We start from the raw sequence: 20085 nt of genomic DNA on the forward strand, positions 1-20085 counted from the left end.
AGGATAAGATAATTAGCAGCATGTGAGTTTGCCACATCGATTTCAAGCAACCAATGAGGTTGTGAGGACTGGATTTCCTTTTGATATTTGTTTTATATCTTTCTTTTCGGAAAAAATTAACGTTTACCAGAAACACAAATCACGTGAAGTATTATTTCATGTATTATAATAAAGGTATGCGTCTACGATAAGGTTGATAGGTCACAATCTACGAAAGATTAACTTTAAACCCTATTGACATGTTACGAATCAAGTGAAATAGTAACTACGTATGACCGTGTTCCGAATACAGAGAAATTACTCAAATTTACTTCCTTCTTTTCCTAAACATGGGATTATAAGAAAAGATATTTACAGAGACAACTGGTAGCAATCTACGGTTATCTACTTCTTTCAAGAACCGAAAAAACTTACAGAAACATTTGAATTTCTATCTAACCACAAGTCTGACTGACATCCCCCTGCCACAAGTTTTGCTTTGGATTCTGGGTGAAATTTCTGGATTTTTAGGATATTATGACAAGTTGGAGGAGTGTGGGCCCACTTTTTGTGGGGACTTTTGGCAGACAATGTGGGCCTAAAGTTGGCTAACCTAAGGACTTGGGCCTATGGTTGTAGTTGGACTCTGACCCAAGTTAAACAATGGCCCATTAGCGGTTCTGTTTGCCTCTGTGAGGAATCTGATGATAAAGAGATCTAAATTTCTTTGATTACTTGGAATGCAAGAATGTTATAGGTCTAGAACTATCAACACTGGGAAGATAGAGAAATCAAGATCCGAGCAAATAAAATGTAAAAGAATTTTCATTTCTAAATTCAATAAGCTTTTCCCATCTCATAACTCTACAATTTTCCGACTACAGAAATTCATCGGATGCTAAATTCGCGGTGTAGTTTTTTGTTTTTTCTTTTTCGACATATCTATTTTTCTTTCTTGTTGCCCGGTCAGACTGGCCCTCCTACTGAAGTCCACGTCCGACGGGCACAAGCACAAGGAAACAATTGGAACGCTCTAAGATCTCACCAAATTCTCTCTCTGTACACATTTTGCCAAAAGGGAAAAATGGACTGGCTCCTTGCAGAATTATCAACTCATCTTCCCCCCATGATCTACGGTTCCATTTATTTGGCCCCCTTAGATCCGAATCGGCAACCCAAAATTTAGGAAAGTTCTAATTTCACCTCGAAGGCCGGCAGTTACAATCACCATACCCCAGGCTGACATGTTTTGGCTTAACCCGTTGGTGAAATCAAAACTAACACGTGGGCTTCGGTTCCTGGTAGCTAGAAGAAGTTTTTCCTCCGGCCATGTTGCCGAAATTCTATCAAAGAAGTAACTGTTGGATGCACTTGAAATTGTTCCGTGGAGAGGGCTACTGGTGCAACCAGATGCTGATCGTGAACCATCGTTGTTGGAATTAGCCGCCTCAACAGGTGTAGGGGGGTGATTTTCTGTGGAAACCTCGTCAGGACCATTCCGTTCTGAATCTTGTAAACCCCAGAAATCAGCCATTCCAGGCCAAGGGATGGCCACTGATACATCTTGACAATGGAAATGCTCATAGGAGCGTGTGACTGTGACACTTTTGCTTCTGCTAGGGCGGGAATCAGCTTCATGTTTCCATATATATACATGAGAATCCTCACTAGCAGATACCACATATCTACCATTTGCTGTGAGGGCAGCTGAGATTTGGCTATTTGCGTTCCGAAATCCTGTCAAAAAAACACATCTTAACGGATCTAGAAGACAGCATTATCATCAAATTATTGCCCAGAAAACACATCTTAATGCTAACATAAACTTGGGTAACAAATCTAAGAGCTTATGTTTTGCAATCTTATGAGAACATCAAACCTGCTGGAATGAAGTAAGCTAGAATGAAACTGTTATAAGCTTGACAGTTAATTTATAACATATAGTACTACCATCATCTTGATCAACTATATTGAATTTAAATGACAAAATTCATGAATTGAATTTGAAATCGAAAAATTAACATATAAAGAAAATCATAGAACATATGCGCTTACCCTTGAACTTGTGAACCAGATCAACACCGTCAACAACTCTGATTCGTGAATCTGCAGATGTAATCAATACTTCTGATGAACTTCCTGGTGCAAACTGTCAAGCAAAACTAGTCAGCAACAGTAACGAATCCAACAATCTTGCAGCTCAAAGTAATCAAAGGATAAAAATTACAAGAAGGGAAAACGGCCCCTACGTTATAATGGTATAAAGGAATAAGGTTTATCTCCCAATTTCATCGCTAAAAGTATCATCTACACAGAAGCAAAGCAAATCAAGCCAACTCGTTACCTGAAAACCTGTAATTTTCTTGTGATGGGATTTCTTTTTCTTGTTCTGCAAATTAATTTGGCTTTTCTGTTGCAACTTGTTCTCTGGCAATTTTGGAAAAATTCATTAGCTGCATGCACATGGATGTCATGGAGAGAGAGAGAGAGAGAGAGAGAGAGAGAGAGAGAGAGAGAGAGAGAATTGTACCAGATGTGTTGTATAAACGGCAGCTACCTTTGTATGAACCAACTAGGGCGCCCTTCAGATATGAACAAAAGTTTATTAAGCTACGAACAATACTAACACAATACATATCAACAATAACGAAAGTTTGAGCCCAACCTGACCATCAGGAGTGTAGCAAGCAGCAGTGACCATCTCATGCAGATCATTCCAATCAACCACTTGACGATCAGGGATACTCCAAATGCGAACCTTGGCATCAAGTGACCCACTAATGAAGTACCTATCATCAACAGGGTTGAACTGGATACAAGTTACTGCATCAAGGTTCAAGCAAAATAAAGTTTTTAGAAACAAATGACCGGTGATGGGTGATAATATCCATATCACTTGTACATTTATTACATCTTTCAGAAAAAGGTTAAAAATATCATATTATAAGAATTCAGACACTAATATTAAACAAAATTACTTGCAAGATCTGAACCTAGGATCTAACAAATCCCCCCTTCCAACCCCTTACACTTGAGCCAAGAATCAAATAGTCATACTCGACTCATTTAGATCTTACTTTTTTTAAGATTCATAAACTATCCTTTTCCTGATATCAAAGGTATGTACTTGACTTGTTGGTGCTTTTATAACCCCTGATATAAGATGTGTGCAAATTAACCCCTTTATATACAACAGTTGTTCAAGTAGAAGCCAACCACAATTGTAGAGCAAAGTTGAAATACAGACCAAATATATTTACCATAGTCACTATGTGAAAATATCTTCAGGCAAGTCTTGCTAGCCAAGTGCCAGAGGCGCACGGTTTTGTCCATTGAAGATGAGAGCAGGTGCTGAACAAAGGAGGGGGAGAACAGGAACAAAAAGTAATCATATTTAGACATTATGCAACAAGAAAAATAACTGAAAAACAAAAAAATGTCCACATTATTGCCATATATAAAGCTTATATTGAGATCGCACCACCATTCAAATCAAGCTACCTCCATCTTTCTACACAAACTACTAAGAATGACTTGATTGCAATATATAACATAAAGAAATTTACATTTGATAACAAGAAAATGAGAGGACAATACATGCACAACAAATCAATAAGACTTTTGAGTTTTTTTGGCCCCCAGAAAATTTTTAGGGTAATAATTTAAAAAAGTTAATGAATCTCAAAATAATCAAAAGTTGGAGAACAAATCATAGTGGAATACTGACATCTGAATACTATGCTATATTTGAAGACTGATATAAGGTCGAAAGCATCAGTTTCTACAAAACAATTTACAATGCCCGATTACAGCCAATTCCCTCTCCCCACCTTTGGATCAACTAGATAACCCTTAGGGCCTTACCAAAAGGCAGTTTGCAGAAATTGCACTGATTTAATTTCCGCGCATGCCTTGAAATGATACTAACAGCATCATCGCCTCCCCTCTTTCACCTTCACAAACCTGGCAGGCGCAGAAAATGACCAATCTGAATCCACTCCAAGAAAAGAGCACTCATAAGGCTTTAAATGACAAACTTGTCAGTGCACTAACCCAGTGCAAGAGCCTTAATTTCAATGAAGATTCTCTCTCTTATTCTATCTCTGATGACGTGAGGAATTTAACAAACCATCCCATGCAGTTACCCGCTAAAAACATCTTTCCTCACCATCAACCATTAAAGCCCCCCTTCAACTTTGCATTTTAATTTGGCTTATTTCTGGCTTCCCTAGCTTTCAGTGTCTTCTTTAACGAAATCTTTTAACTTACAGAATCTCAACGGTCAATGTCAATTGGCATATCTAAGTAACAGTCTATTTCCAAAACAGAACCTAGCCTTTACAACTATGATGTCCATTATTCCATGAAATAACCAGGAGTATTCCAAAATTGTTTTTTATCCACTTAAAATTTTTAAACTTTCCACAGTAGGACTATAACATGCAACTAAAATATGCAGTTCTAAAAGCTCAAGAAAACAACTGTGTAAGTTCAATTGGAGCAGCTAGGATAATGGATTTCTTCATTGACACGACACTCATGTGGTATAGTCAAATATTTCATTCATTTATCTTACATCTACTCAAGTAAACCAAGATACGTTAGTGCACTCATCCTGCAAGTGCTTATACTTATATGAACAGCATATGTACTAGAGTACGGTTAAACTAGCACCCGACACTTCCAGGACCAGATCAGTGATCATTCCCGAAATTTCTACTGTGACTTTTAATCCCCATTGACTTGTCCAATTTCTGTAAAAGTATCCATGATTTATTCTCTCTTCGTAGAAACTTAACAAAGCAGTTCACCATATTTAAGGTGCCCAGAACAAAGAACCTAAAAGGTACAGTTAAAAAACAAAGCACTACATTTTTTGAAGTTCATCTAAATTAATAAAACTAATAGAAAAATTATCCAGAGATTTTAATTTTATCACTACACAACGTAATCTGTAGCGTCTGTTAAATCTATCCTCTTGAACATTTTATATGACTCAATTCATATATCCCTCTCCATGTGAGTATAAAACCAAAACCAAAAAGAATAACATAATATTAGGCTAGAAAGTGGTAGGTAAATGTCAATTAGATCACTAGGCAGACAAAAACCTAATAGTGTCCTCGGATGATCGGATCACAAGACAATAAAATAACATCTGTTCAAATTCACCCAACATTACAGATCATACAAATACTAATGTAACCTGTGGAGGGTAAAAGTCGAAAAGATAAATCCAAGCAAACAGAACACCAGAACAGTAACTAACCTGCGACTTGGACCAAGAGAGGTCAAGAACATCATCCAGATGCCCTTCGAATGAATAAATGGGTTTCTCTGAAAGTGCAAACACAGTCTCTGGAATCACATAATGGTCCAAACTTACAGATTTTCGACTGATAGACGACCTCCCTCTCCTCTTTTTTTCCACATGGTTGTCCACTTTCGGCGAGACTGAACATGGTTCTGGTGATCCATTGGCAAACAACAACATGGTTAAATTGCTATCTTCTGATTTCTCCATCAATAGGTCACCCTTCCTTTCACTCTGCATTACCCGCCAAATATGAATCACGCAATCCTCACCGGCACTGGCCAAGTATTTTCCATCCAAACTAAACTTGATACTCCAAATCGACCCGGTATGCGCATGAATCTCCTGACTCTTGAACAAGGCAGTGACCTCCTTACATGACTTCCCATACTGCTTCACCCTCACCCTCTCCGGCCCATGAAATGACACATCCTGGCTATCATCTGTGGCAGAGCTCGACCTCCGACCACCTTTCTCCGATGATGTGTCCCTCTCATCGCTACTCCGCCTATCCTTATGACCTGTCATGGTGATCGCGACACTCTTGATGCTCTTTAACCAACCTCCTTTCTTCTTCAACTTCGAAACCCCACCATTGCCCCCATTGGCATTGGTCTCGGAACCATCCTTATGACCCTCCTCCACATTCTGCCTCCTCATCAGTTCTTGAACAATAGGTGAATGCCCGACACTCATCTCAAACTCCTCCATGGTCAACTGCTTTCCGGTACTCACTTCCTTAAGCTTGTTCCACATTCCATCTTCCCTAATCTCATTCACAACAAACTCTTTCCCATTATCAAGGTTCCTAATAGTACACACTTGGGCATCATTGTTAGCATCACTTTCACTAACATTAACAAAGCCATTGCAATCCAACTCCTCCTCCGCCTTCAAATCGCTTTGAATCTCGTCTACCCTCTTCGAGTGCTTGCCGGAAGGCGGCTTATTCGGCGGCGGAGATGAGTTGCTTTTACCACTTGAAGATTTATAAACCAAAGATTTTGTATTTCTATTTACAAATGAACCGGTTTCGGGTTCAGGCTCGGTCTGTGCCTCGCCAGAACCACAACGAATCGAAAGAATTGGGGGAGAAGAAACAGATGAAGTAGAACAAGCGTTATTACACTGATCGCTGCCGTCGGATTTGGAGCGGACGATGCTATTAACGCCACCACCGTCGGATTTCACTTCATTGATCAAATAATCCGACGAGACCGACCGCCCGAACTCACCGGCAAAACCCAGTTGAGGCTTGGCCCGGGTCAGGACCGGGTCGCCGGTGAGACCCATTTCGGTAAGGAGTTTAGACCGGCGTTCGGAGATGGAGGAAGGCTCGGAGATCCAAACGTCGTACTTGGTGGTGGCGCCCATTGGGAATTTGGGTACGGCATAATTCGGATTCGGGTCGGGGTCGGCCTCGGAGTCGGAGTTCGATGTTGAACAAGAACAAGAGGAGGAGACAATGCGATCGAGGGACTCGTAGAAGCACTCGCTGTCTTTGTCTTCTTCCTCTCCGGCTCTGCTCATCGTTTACTGGGCATTCCCATTTGGGTAATGAAAATGCCGGAGAAATTTCGCCGGCGCCGATCGGATCCGACCCGGGTGCGGCAGAAACGGCGACGTTTCGTGGTGGTTTATGTTCCAATAGGCGGATTCGTTTGTTGGGTTGGGAGAAACCGAGAAAGTGGGGTGGGAATTTGATGGGATCGGACTACAGACGGGTGTGGAAGTGTGCGGGTTTCGGGTTGTGAATCAGATCCGATTACGGGAGGAGAGAGAGAGTGGGGGAACGAAGCCCCATGCTGCTTGGTTGGTTTGGGTTGGGTCTTGAGCAATGTTGTTGATGTTGTTGTGCGTGTATCAGTGTAGAGAGAGACAGAGAGAGAGAGAGAGGGAGGGGAGGAGAGAGGGATTTTCTTGTGGGAGCTCTGTTGTTGTGTGTGTATCAGTGTCTATAGAGAGAGGAGAGAGGGGGAGGGGAGGGGGATTTTCTTGTGGGAGTTGGTTTTTATTTTTCTGATAAAAAGGAAAATGGGTGAGAAAGTGGGAAAGGGAACGTTTGGATTGGAGACTTTTGATTTGAATTTTGAAACGGATGGGATTGCAAATAAATTTGGGGAAACGGAGGAAAATTGTCGGATTTAGGGCTTGTTTAGCAAGTGTTTTTAAATGGCTGAAAATGTTTTTAGAAAAAATGTTTTTAGACTCTAAAAGTATTTAAAGTGCTTCCTGCTAAAAATACCAGTTATATGCTTCTTGCTGAAAGCACTTCAAATGTTTTTTTTTTAGAATTAACTTGTATTTATACTAAGGTTCAGTCCCAAATACATTTTGTCCATAAACGCTTTTAGTTATTAAAAAACGCTTGTTAAACGAACCCTTAGTATGTCTTAACAGACTTTATGCGATTTGCCTACAACAACAAAAAAAATACTACTCATTTTTACCGAAAATAATTACACATCACACTACTTATCACTAAAAATCTACAAAATAGCAATTAAAGAAAAATGTACCCTTTGTCCAAAAGATAAAATTATGGTTTTTATTACTTTCTCACATATAGGCATTGGCCAACGATACGATCATGTGTTTTTCTCACATGGAGGCATTCACTGTGGCACTCTTTCAATGGTAGAAATTTCTCCCAATCAAACTAAATGAGGTCCATCGGTCCAAAATCAAGGTGGCAATTAGGTTGCTGCTGTAGCCCGTTGGACTGCCCAGACAAGAATTGCCACACCTTGAGCCTGTTGACAGTGGCTGACGTCAACGTCATTTTGCAGAATGCATGTTTTATTAAGTAATATAAAAAGAAATGAATTGCTATTAGCACTTCAAAAATCTAATTCTACATTCCAAACTTCTTATATTAGAAAAGAAAAATATGTTTGTGAGGAGTGTAGAATGAGATTTTTGGAGTGCTAATAACACTTTCCTAAAGAAAATAAACTCATTATTCACCACATATATTATTATACGTGAATTAATCGGCCACCACAATCTCAAAACATCAAACACCAAATTTCAAAATTAGATTTAGAGTTAGGTTTTAAGAATAAAATAGGGGGAAATTGGGCTATCATTTTGAAGAAAGGAAAGTAATGAAATGAAATCGGTGTTGTGTGGAAGCTAATAAGATGTTGCAGGGTTAATCACTTAATATACTCCAAATTGACCCTTAATCACTTAATATATTCATATCTAGTCCTAATCATTGAATTAAACCCAATGATTGGAGTAATATACACAACAAATTGAACCACAATCACACAATTCCGTCAAATGGACAAAAAAAATTTCAAAAGTGATATGAAAGACTAAAATGTCATGCGTCACATCTGAGTACTCAAAACTTAAATAACTAAATTCATGGACCAAAATGCAAAATAATTGAAAGATCGTTGTTCTAATTTTGCATGTTTTACATAGATGAAAAACAAGGGTAGCTAGTGTGAGTAATATTTGAGTGAACAACTTTCACACTTTTTGTTTTTCGCATATAAACACATAGAGAGGTTTTAAATAAGAATGTCCTTATCATAGTCGTCTCTAATTTATGTCTTCATTTAGAGGTCATTGAAAAAAAAAAAATGTATCAGAATCCAAAATTTGGCCGTAGTACTAAGTGCAATAGTTTGATACCAATTATTATGGATGACCCATTATATGGCATCCTCGAGTCTACTGTAAATATATTATTGTAGTTAAAAAAATTGTAAAACCATTTTTAATTTCAATTTATTTTATGGTTTGAAAATACTAGTTTGCTTTTGTAGCAAGAAGTAAAATGCCAAAGGGGTTTGCTTCATCTTCTAGTCTCATTTCTACATTCTTTGTTTTGTCATTGGTTGTTGTGGAAATTTACCATGAGAGACTCATGAATTAAGAACAAACAATCATTTTAGTTGGCTTTTTACATGCCATTTTAAATTATTAATAAGGGAAAGGAGAAGATTCAAAACTAGTACAATAATTTAGAGGGGAAAGAGTTTCGAACATGGATGGAAACTTAACACCTCAACGATTGAGATAATAGACCTCATGCTAAATAATTTATGGAGCCAAGAAACTTTTTACATGCCATTGATTTTTCATTTTTTTTCTTTGTTACTACATCCATTGATATGAATATAACGGATAGCCATGGGAAAATGTAGTAGAAATTAAGGTGGCTGTTTTGTTTTTTTTGACCAATACACATTTGAAACAAAATTAGTTTGGGTTCAAATTTCGTCAACTTTTTAATCTAACGTATCGTATCACAAACAAAAAAATTGACAGCACATGGACCCATGTTGAGCAACCATCTTTCGGTTCCCAAATCGGAAAAGATTGCAAATCAATAGAAAAATCAAATAAAGTAACAAGTACAAGTATATACTTGAGATGACTCTTTCTTTCTTTTTGTTTGTTTTTTTTATGGTATGATTAAGATTATTTTTTATTTGTAACATTTATTTTCACAAGAGAATTCCAACTTTAACGTTTTAGCTTTTGGTTGTTGCATCACTGATAAGTATGTGATTTATGTTATTTGCATACAAGTCCTGTCTCATGTGACAAGTACATGTGTTTACTCTTGAATGTGTATCTTTCACTTTTTAACTTAATCTCTATATTCCAATAATTTTTTCCTAATGTTATAAAGTACAGGATATACTGTGTTTATAACCATTTGGATCATGACACTACGTTACTAATTTGTTTGAAGAGGTTTAAAATTCAATATTTCAATTCTCATGCACGCTAGTTACTCATTAATTAGAAAAATGAAAATAACAGAGAATGTAAATATTTTAAACTGTAATACAATTCTCCAAGCTACTTTCCTCTCATTCTCTTTTAAACAAACGACATATGCAATTAGGGAAATGATAACATACACTTCTTTTCCTTCTATACATACTTCTATTTAATTATGATTGTTGTTTTTATTTGATTTATTTAAATCGAGGGAAAAAAATAAACAGAAGTATGTAGGAAAATAAATTCTTTGTGTGATTACCACATCCTGCAATTAACATTTAGATTAAGCTTGTTTGTTATTCCTCTTGAATTTTAATTTTTGGAACCAATTAGTAGTAAGTAGTTTTTATTTTATTTTATAAAAGTGGTATTGGGGGAAGGGTTATTAACCCTAGGACCTCGGGTAAAGATGTAAATGCTCTTAATCAACTGAATTACATTCACATTTTAATAACATAAACCTAAGACCTCGGTTAAAGATGTAAATGCTCTTAATCAACTGAATTACATTCAAATTAAATACCAAAATTTTCAAACCAAATAGGAAAATTTATATTTTGGTGAAATGTATAAATCAAGATGGTCCTCTAGATGGATGGAGATAGGAGGACTAGGTAAAAAGTGGGAACATGATGGTGATGCCACCCAAAAGTTTACCACTAGTCACGGGCTACTTTTTCTGGGCCTAAAATTGTACGCACATCTCTCTCAGCTGCAAGTCCAGTAAAATTCAAACAGTCTAATAATTCAACAACATACAGCCTATTTTCCGGCCGACCACTCTGTCCTCCTTACCTATCACATGCTGTCCAGCCCATTACTGTTAAGTTAGATAGCATTTTTCTCGGCACCATGAATTATAGTGTATACTCATCTTACATCTTATTATCTGTCACGTGTCATTTCACCTAATTTTGATTAATTTTTTTTTAAATTTGAAAAATGAACATTTAATATGAAAGTTAAGTACAATTAAATGAAAAGATACATGACAAATAATGAGATGTATGATGAGTATACACCATAGTTTAGGAAGTTGAGTAAAAATACTCCTGTTAAGTGAAGGTGACAACCCTAATGCTTTTTTTTTTTTTTTTCCTACTTGCTTCAACTGCTTTTGGGACCAACTAATGGCTTGTAATTATTATTATATTATTTAAAGAGGGACCATTGTGTTATTGTATGCCTGCCATTTTTATTTGACATTCTGTGTGGATATCTCTCTCTCTCTCTCTCTCTCTCTCTCTCCCTCCCTCCCTCCCTCCCTCTCTATGCATGGCTTTCTCTATATGCTTGTTGGTAGGTGGGTGTTATAGAGCATTCAATCCTACATTCCAAAAAACACATCAATGGCTAGGATTGGATTTCATTAATTTTATAACAAGCACCCCAAGATCCCAAGCATCAAACTTAAGGGCAAACAAGCCTAAAGTTAATTCAAGTGGTGAGGCAGGGCGAAGTAATGAGTTTCAAATATGATATGTTCAGGGTTCGATTTCCTCTAATGTAACAAAAAAATTTAGAGAAAAATTTGTAGAGTGGTCGAAAACATTACTGATCATATTTCTCATGGATATGAGAGTTTTAATCGTGTAATCACGACATATCTTCCACTTTCGATCTCTCTCAACAAGAGAGAAAGAGAGAGATTTCCAATTACATCAAAAAAATGTTTCCCTCGAGCAAATTTGTAATTACAAGAAAATGTGTTAACTTACAAGAGATGTGATCAACAACATAATTTGTAATACATATTTGAACTAAATAGGTTGGAATTCTAAAATCTCGCTAATGAAACTCATGCAATATTAGGTGATGTATACCCTAATAGCCGTAATTGATACCATATAAAATTTTGAGGCCACACTTTGAAGTCTTAAATCGTTACTTAAAGTGCCATCCCTTTGACTCTTAGCAGAAAATATGAGTGGTGAGGGAGGTTTCACTTACAAATCAATAACAAGAAAAGATATGCACCGTCTCGGTCATAGGCCTTTTGCCATTAGAGCCAGAATCAAAGCAGGGTTAGCAAGTCTAAACCTATATATAAATGTGTGTGTGGAGTAGGCTGAGGATTAATTGTCAACAAACACAAAAAGGAAACAAGTCAAAGAAATTGATCCCATTTTCTATAGGTCTATTAAAATGTCATGTCCTATATGAGTGTCCTAAAAACCCTACACATATAAGACCAGAAGTATTTTATGGATCGGTGGGTTGGTGATTTGTCAAAGGAGAAATAGTAAGGATAATTCCTCAAAAGTAGACATTTTCATGAATTTTCTGTTACCTTATATTTTTAGAACAATGTTTTATAATGTTGGCATGACAATTGACATTAAATTATGAAGTGACAGAGAATCCATGAAGGATCCATGATTGTATACATAGAAAATCATCCATTATTTTGGTATGCATGTTTAAAGCTTTCAGAAAAAAGTGATTACACAAAAACAAGCTAATTTTAATTATGGTGGAATTTTACGGGAAATTGGTTAAATGAGTAGAAATTAAATCCTAATTGTTGAACTGATTAAAATTCAATCTTAGTGATGTAGTAATCGAATGTTGATGACATAATGATTAAAGATCGACATTATATATACTGAAAAATTGATTATTTTACCAATATAGACTATGACCATTTTAATAATTGAGATTTAAAAAAAATGTTTATTTCAACAATTGAGATTTGAAAAATGTTCATTTTGGCCAGTTTACCTACTAAACTCATGTGATAAAATATGAGTATGAGATACCTTTATATACTTTGTGGTATAATGGTAATAAATATGCACGTGTTGTAACATGTGTAGATTAATGACACCATGTGACAATATTACGACTATACTATGTAAAAGTGTTATGGTTATATTGACGCTTCTCCTTATTTTGATATTGATTTACTGTTAATCTAGTATTATGATACATACTAATTCCTAAAATGTGGAAAATACTTTAAACAACCCTTGTTCACGCAGATACTCTGTGAAGTCAATACGGTAGCTGATGCAGTGGCTGAAATATGGCACCATTATATCATAATTGTATTTGTTTCTCATAGTTTCTTAGTGATGTTAAAAGATACATGTACTATGTGCGGGAGAAAATTTCCGCCTTGGATTGAATTGACAAAAACCTAAACACACAAAGAAAAGAAACAAATGAAGTTAGATTAACACCAGCCAAAGGGTCTTGAATATCTAAGTTAGAAAGACTTTAGGAAGTAATAAGAGTGTGGTGAGAGTTTTTGATTACCGGAATAAAATGGCTGACCTTGGTTTTTATAGAGAACTAATACCCAGCGTCCAGATTCATTAAACCCGTTAGCAGTGTTACATAGTCTGTAGACTCTGCACAACCAATGGAGGTATATTCATTTCAGATTCTAAGAATATGCCTTGGATAGTCTAGCCATGCTAACAGACTAATAAGCAAGCCCATTACATATCAGGATGATTTGCGTAGGTCGCATGGCAATCGACTTGGACAGTTTGTGATAAATTGACATGAGTGCCTGTTGATTATAGGCATCTAGGACCTTCATTGAGATTGTGGCCCATTGGCTCATTTGAGTTTGACTACTAGTCTGCGTATTCTGTCAAAAGCAAAATAGTCATATTTGATAAGTTGTGCACATAATATGTTCTTATTGGTTGTGGTTATTTTATGTTCCCACACTATGATTATATGGCAGTAGAGGACCCCTAGTAGATCATCATTACAACTGCAGCTTTTTTGAGTCATTACAACTGCAGCTTGTTAAAAAAAACAAAAAAAGGAAAATATGAAGACAATCCAAAGAGTTCATTCTTCAATTTTAGAATCCATAATTATGTAAACCAAATACCATTCTTCAAGGGTTGGACACTTTGGATTGTTCCCTTATGATATAAGAATTAGTGTAATTTTATATGATTTCTTTACTCCAACTTGGTTAGATAGGCAAATACCTAATTTAAAACTCTAGGCTGTCTGTCCACACCTTGACAGCCGAGCTTTTGATCCAAACATGCCGATGGTTTCCTTGCGAAGACATGCATCTAATTGGTTTATTAAGATTAAAATATGGTAAAGTAACTTAACCAAACTATCCTCCAGCTAAAAATGACATTGCAGCTCATTGTTGCGTATGAAGCTTCGGGGAGCTCGTGTGAAGTTTAAGATTAAATAAAAAAAAATGATGAAGACACCAAGATAAAGGTTTGGGTCGATGGCCCAGACCGCCTCTGATTATGAGCCAGACCAGATCAAATGTGTGTATGAAGCTTCGGGAAGCTCGTGTGAGGTTTAAGATTAAATAAAAAGAGGATGATGAAGACACCAAGATAAAGGGTTGGGTCAATGGCCGGCCCAGACTGCCTCAGATTATAAGCTAGACCAGATCAAATGTGTGTATGAAATGTTTGAGAGAGAGAGAGAGAGAGAGAGAGAGAGAGACAGAGTTGCTATGTAATATTAATATCTTTCCCATAAGTTTAATATGATTATGATTAGCATGCTGAGTATTAACCATGTAAAATGCCAAATGGCATAATCTGTGTCAAGACACATGTCATGATCCTAGACTATTGGTTGTTAGGTAGTTAGAGAATTACTTAGTTGTTAAATTTCCTAGTTACTATATATATAATGAGGTGGATGACTTTATCTTGTAATGAATATTTCCTCTCCAGAAATATAGTATAGTGACTTTTCATTTGTTTCTTCTTCGAGTTCCCCAGTGAAGTTTTGTGTCCTGCTACCATTGTCATGACTGAGTATATGTATGATGGTATACTAGGTAGTTTTATGATGCATTCAGATCAGTAACAAAATTCTATTGATGTTTATGAAATACATATCCGTTGATGTAATAACTTTTATTAAGAGACACAGAGAAAAAACATTATTGTATGCGGTGCTAACAACGCATAATATATTGATGTGATATTAGAAAATCATTGAATAATTGATGTTGGCGTCATTTTAGACTTTCTAGTGTATGGTTTTCTCATTTTTGCATAGAATGTTAGTGAGATCATTGATTTGATTAAACCAGAGACAACATTAATACATAGTATCTTGACAAAGTAATATCATTTAAGTTGAAGCCCTAGGGTTAATCTGAACGGTGAAAGAAAATATAGAAATGAGTAGAATTAGGTTAAGTCAAAAACTTCGGATTTCTTATATGAATTAGAAAACCATTTAACTTGAGCTAATTATCTTAGTTGGGTTTGCTAAACTGGGAAGAAAAATAAGAAAAAGAATCAAGTCAACTTATAAGGTGATGATTTCGTTGACGGTGCATGGAAAAGCAAGTAAAACTGTGACGAACCCCCAGACAGTCGGACAAGACTTGCACGTAAAGCTAAAAGTGGAGTTTGGTGTTTGGCACTTGTAAAACATGAAAGCTAAAAAGGATCTGGTGTTTTGTCGTACAGGGCCGGCCAAGCAAAAACAAAAGGCCAGATGCTTACCAACTTAGTGCAAATATCCACTCTTCTTTTCTTTGATTAAAGTTTTTGAGCACAACTATGATCCCTTTGAGGCTTGAGCTTTCAAGTGTCACCTATAAAGCACCTTTGATTCCAGGGGAGGCATGCATCTCTCAGACACTTTTTTCCTGGTTTGGTATTTTGGGTTGAACTGAAATTGAATAATACATTATATTTAAAGTACATTGAAAGAAAAAAAAAAAACAGTGTCTAATTTGAAAGTTTACAATGAACTTGTATTTTAGTCCCCTCACTTTAACAAAATTAGAAAGAATAAGTTTATTGGAATGTATAAATCATTATATTTGGAGAAGTATTTTGAAGGAAGCAATTTAAAAATAAATTCAATTTAAAGGTCGAAGATAAATTACTCATTGAAAAAACTTACTCATTTTATTTTTTCATGAAAAGTAGGATTAGAAAAGATTAATTTCTTTTATGTCTAATCTCCATTTGTTATATCCTTTCTAGATAACTTAAATCATTCACCTATACCTTCAAACCTCGAATATAGTAACATATCTATTCCAAGTCAATCCTAGAGATCTAACAATGTCTTTGTATTTATAATTTTGATATGCCCATACTCTTCGACGAGAATAATTTTAATATATGTTTGACATGTCATATTGTTGAGCGCAACTTGCTTGAAACATGTTCTTTGTCGAGTAGTGTTCTGGTCCAATAATGCAATGTCATATAGAAAAAAACTTACCCCTAACATAATATTATTAGACCAGAACGTCACAGTAAAGATGATTCCTTCCATATAAATCATACTCTATGTTATCATGCTATAAATTTGATATATATTGAAAAACAATTCACATGATCAACAATTACAAATGAAAAAATTGATCTCATATACTCTGTTTCGTAAGAGGTTTCCTTTCGTTTGACAATAACAATTTAGCGTCTTGAATGGCTTGTCAACTAGATTCAAAACAAGGATGCATTTGATCAAGAAATGAACATATATATTCAAGACAAGTGGCTTAATGTAATGAGGGAGGATCCTCGCCAGCTTCTCTTTGTGAGGATTTCGGCAGTCCTCAAATCACATTCGTTTATCGTACATCGTGCGGTTAAGAATTATTGTAAATTTTTTTATTTAAAATTAAATATAAACAATACCTGACGAAAATTGACCGCACGATACACAACGAATAGATGTGATTGGAGGATCCTTAGGATCCTCACAAATAGAATCCGACAAAAATCCTCTTTCTAATCTAATGTCATATCGATGCCATCCAATGAGCCACCGCCACCGTACGAATTGTTTTACTTCCTGGTTGTTAGTTGTTAGTTGTTTGAACTGACATATATGCTAGAAAACATAATCATGCCAAATGTTGAAAACGTAAATTATGGAATTTAAAAGTAGGATTCAGTGCCTCACAATAGCATCCGTTGCGTCCGTAGATTATCAACGCTGTTAATCAAAATTACGTTACGCACAATTTATTTATATGATATATTGTGAAAAATATGGTATGAATTTATGGTTTAATTTGTTAAAAATATTTATTTATTATTTCAAGTAAAGGAATGTACAAACTAAGGATAATGTGCATAATGAGCTTCAATAAAAATCTTGTTGGAGATTTCAACCCGATCAAAGGGAAAAAGAGTGGTCCGCACAACAGAAAACCTATCCTCATATAAACAATAAAACTTAGAGACAATCCTCAAACAAAATATCCTGGGGCAAATCAAGAGGCTCCTCAAACCACAAAGTTTCTTGCACTTGAAAATTAACCTCATCCGTGATAACTGTTGTTCTGTAGATTTTGCTATAATGGGACTTAACAAATGACAAGTGCAATAATGGGCATGATGAGAAGAATTACTTAACATTCTTGTTCCCATTAAAACTTCAAATTTTTGCCAGCGATATTACGTGTTAAATTCATTTAAATTAGGCTTATTAATTAATGTGCTTCTTGAGAACTTAGCTTGTCTTACTTTATTCTCTAAAACTGTTATATTTTGTCTCATTTAGTTTCAGTTCCCCTTTTCGTTTGTTCCATCAAATTGATGAAATTAAATAGTAGTTAGGACATTTCATTTTTACGTGGTTAGAAATAAGCCCCAGGCTTGATGACGTGGCAGTTTTGTGGACATTTCATATTTATCAAACCACATGTGAATTGTGGCGAGAAAAGTTGGAGAAACAAATTTTGGATAAGTGAAAGAGTAGAAAGGAATTTAGACTTGCGAATCTAGTCCTTGAGTTCAGTCGACAACCAATGTTCATACTACCTTCTACTTTAAGGTCTATTTGACGAAATTGACAAAAATTGGGTGAACTGAGACGAATTGATATGAAAAATGATAGTTTTCGCGTTGGGGGGGGCGAAGTGGTGGTGGGCGGAGTGTGACAAAACAAGTCAAGGAGTAAAATGACACGAAATTACAATTTCAAAGGGCAAATCAATTAACCTTTAAACTATTAGGAAAGAGATTCAAACAACAACTCTAACCAACTTGACTAAACTCAAATCTGCTTAAATTATTTGAAATTAAGCTATAAATAATGGCACATAATAATTAACTAGCTAACATCCTCTTGTCCTACCACCTAAAACAAAATGGATCCAATGCTACACTGCAAGTATATATTTATTTGTAATTAATTTTTTGTTTTTAGTTTGCTTATGACCTACAAGATTTTGCAAACCAAATAAGGCAGGTTATTAATGGCACAATGCCCCCATTACCTTTAATTCAAAAGATTATTTGATCAGCGGCGACCACATTGTCATTCCACAATCATCATTAAGATTGATTAATTATGATAACTTATTAAAAGACTAACCCACGTATTAGAAACATAATTATCATCTTATTATATAAACAAACACACCACGTGGCTTGATTCTAAACAGCCTGTTTATGCGTGAAACAGGTTCTTGATTAAGTATATACATGATATCATTGAGGAGAAGTAAAACTGAAATCCCATCATTTAAATTAATTAGTTAATTATGTAAAACTTGTAGTCTTGTGCAATATGCTTTAGATTTTAAACTTATTTATGTTCTCGTCATCAGATTGTCATGAGCGCCACTCAGTAATGATAATGCGGGAGATACTAATTAAATTTATTTAATCAACCAGCCGGTCATTAAATTAATTTAATTATTCAGCAATCATCCGTTCATGTGATGAAAGACAGAAAAATCATAACAAAACTACAAAGTTAAATAACTGCTTCAGGAGCACGAAGAAGATCCTATACTAATTTGCTTATACGACAGCGGATCATGGGGATTACATATTTTGATACATACACAACTTTCATGAATTTTAAATCAGCAATGTTCATATCAAAATCAAAATACCCTCTGCTATATATACAGTACCAGATGTCTGTGTATATATATATACTGCCAGGACAGATAATAGGTGAGAAGAATCAGATGGTTCCAATGTTTTAAAAAACTCGCCTCGGGGCGCGCCTAGGCGCCCTTGGAGGCGGGGCTTCACCATTTTCGCCTCTGTTTTGTGGGAGTGGGCGAAATACTCGCCTAGGCTCGTCGGGGCGCGTCTAGGCGCCTGAGGCGTCAATTGGGCGCCCCTTTTTCTTTTTTAGGTTGCAGAAATCTGGATTTCTTTTAGTTGTAGGGCTGTTTTTGAGTTGCAGACCAAGAAACTAGCAAAGGAGATGGAGATGGAGATGAAGACAGCGGCTAGGGTTTTTTAGGCTGAGTTTGTTTTTTAATTTTTGTCTTTAAATACCCTATAAATACTCCACCCAACTCTTTATTTTCGTCATTTATTTCATTCTAAATACCTTATAAATACTCCAGCCCATTTATTTCATTTTAAATACCCTATAAATACTCCACTCAACTCTTTATTTTCGTCATTTATTTCATTCTAAATACCTTATAAATACTCCAGCCCATTTATTTCATTTTAAATACCCTATAAATACTCCACTCAACCTTTTATTTTCCTCAAATTCCCATAATTATTGCTTTATATCATTTTAAATACCCTATAACTACTTCACTCAGCCTTTATTTCCTTTTAAATTACTTATAATTGCAACATTAAGCCTTTATTTTTTGATTGAAATTTTCCTATAATTGTGACCATTCATCCTTATTTTCCTTGAAGTTCTCTGTAATTGCTTACAATAAAATAAAGAATTATAACATTTTGAGACTATATGACATAGTTTCCAAGTACAACGAGACCTAGTAATAAAGAAGATGATTTTATCTTTGATTTAGTTATAGTTATATTTGTTTTTACAAAGTATTATATTGTTATAAATATACTTACATATAATATATATTTAAATTTTAGGTTCCATGAGGCTTCGCCTCACGCCTCACGCCTCACGCCTAGGCGGGGCTTCCCCTCGGACGCCTCGCCCACGCCTCACGCTTTTAATACATTGGATGGTTCTGAAAGCTACTGTGGTGACAGATTTACGGATATTTAGTTTGAAAACTTCAGATGCCTGAATGTATCATCGGCATGATATATAGGTCCCAAACAAAAGGTAGGGTTTGGACTTTGGTCCATAAATTTGCAAAATCTATA

The 20085-nt window shown here is 35.7% G+C and overlaps 1 protein-coding gene across 1 annotated transcript; it reads right to left on the bottom strand.

Moving 5' to 3' along the window:
• Nucleotides 1-786: 786 nt before the first annotated feature.
• Nucleotides 787-6823, bottom strand: LOC103935528 (WD repeat-containing protein 44). Its single transcript, XM_048585627.1, has 7 exons — nt 5249-6823; nt 3240-3330; nt 2645-2802; nt 2510-2561; nt 2324-2406; nt 2035-2128; nt 787-1716 (listed from the first exon to the last, which is right to left on the bottom strand). Exons 1-7 carry the CDS (start codon nt 6821-6823, stop codon nt 1136-1138), a joined length of 2634 nt encoding a protein of 877 aa, XP_048441584.1. The 3' UTR covers nt 787-1135.
• Nucleotides 6824-20085: the final 13262 nt, after the last annotated feature.

This window comes from the organism of the source record quoted next, unplaced genomic scaffold (assembly GCF_019419815.1).
Source record: "Pyrus x bretschneideri cultivar Hongxiangsu unplaced genomic scaffold, Pyrus_bretschneideri_v1 Contig23, whole genome shotgun sequence".
Classification (NCBI taxonomy): Eukaryota; Viridiplantae; Streptophyta; class Magnoliopsida; order Rosales; family Rosaceae; genus Pyrus; species Pyrus x bretschneideri.

What these genes read in the sequence shown, in the direction of transcription:
- LOC103935528 (XM_048585627.1), bottom strand. Translation starts at nt 6,823, where the DNA reads ATGAGCAGAGCCGGAGAGGAAGAAGACAAAGACAGCGAGTGCTTCTAC. An exon ending in TCTCTTGGTCCAAGTCGCAG is followed by an intron (nt 3,331 to 5,248) that starts GTTAGTTACTGT and finishes TCCTTTGTTCAG; the next exon opens with CACCTGCTCTCATCTTCAAT. An exon ending in ATTTTCACATAGTGACTATG is followed by an intron (nt 2,803 to 3,239) that starts GTAAATATATTT and finishes ACCTTGATGCAG; the next exon opens with TAACTTGTATCCAGTTCAAC.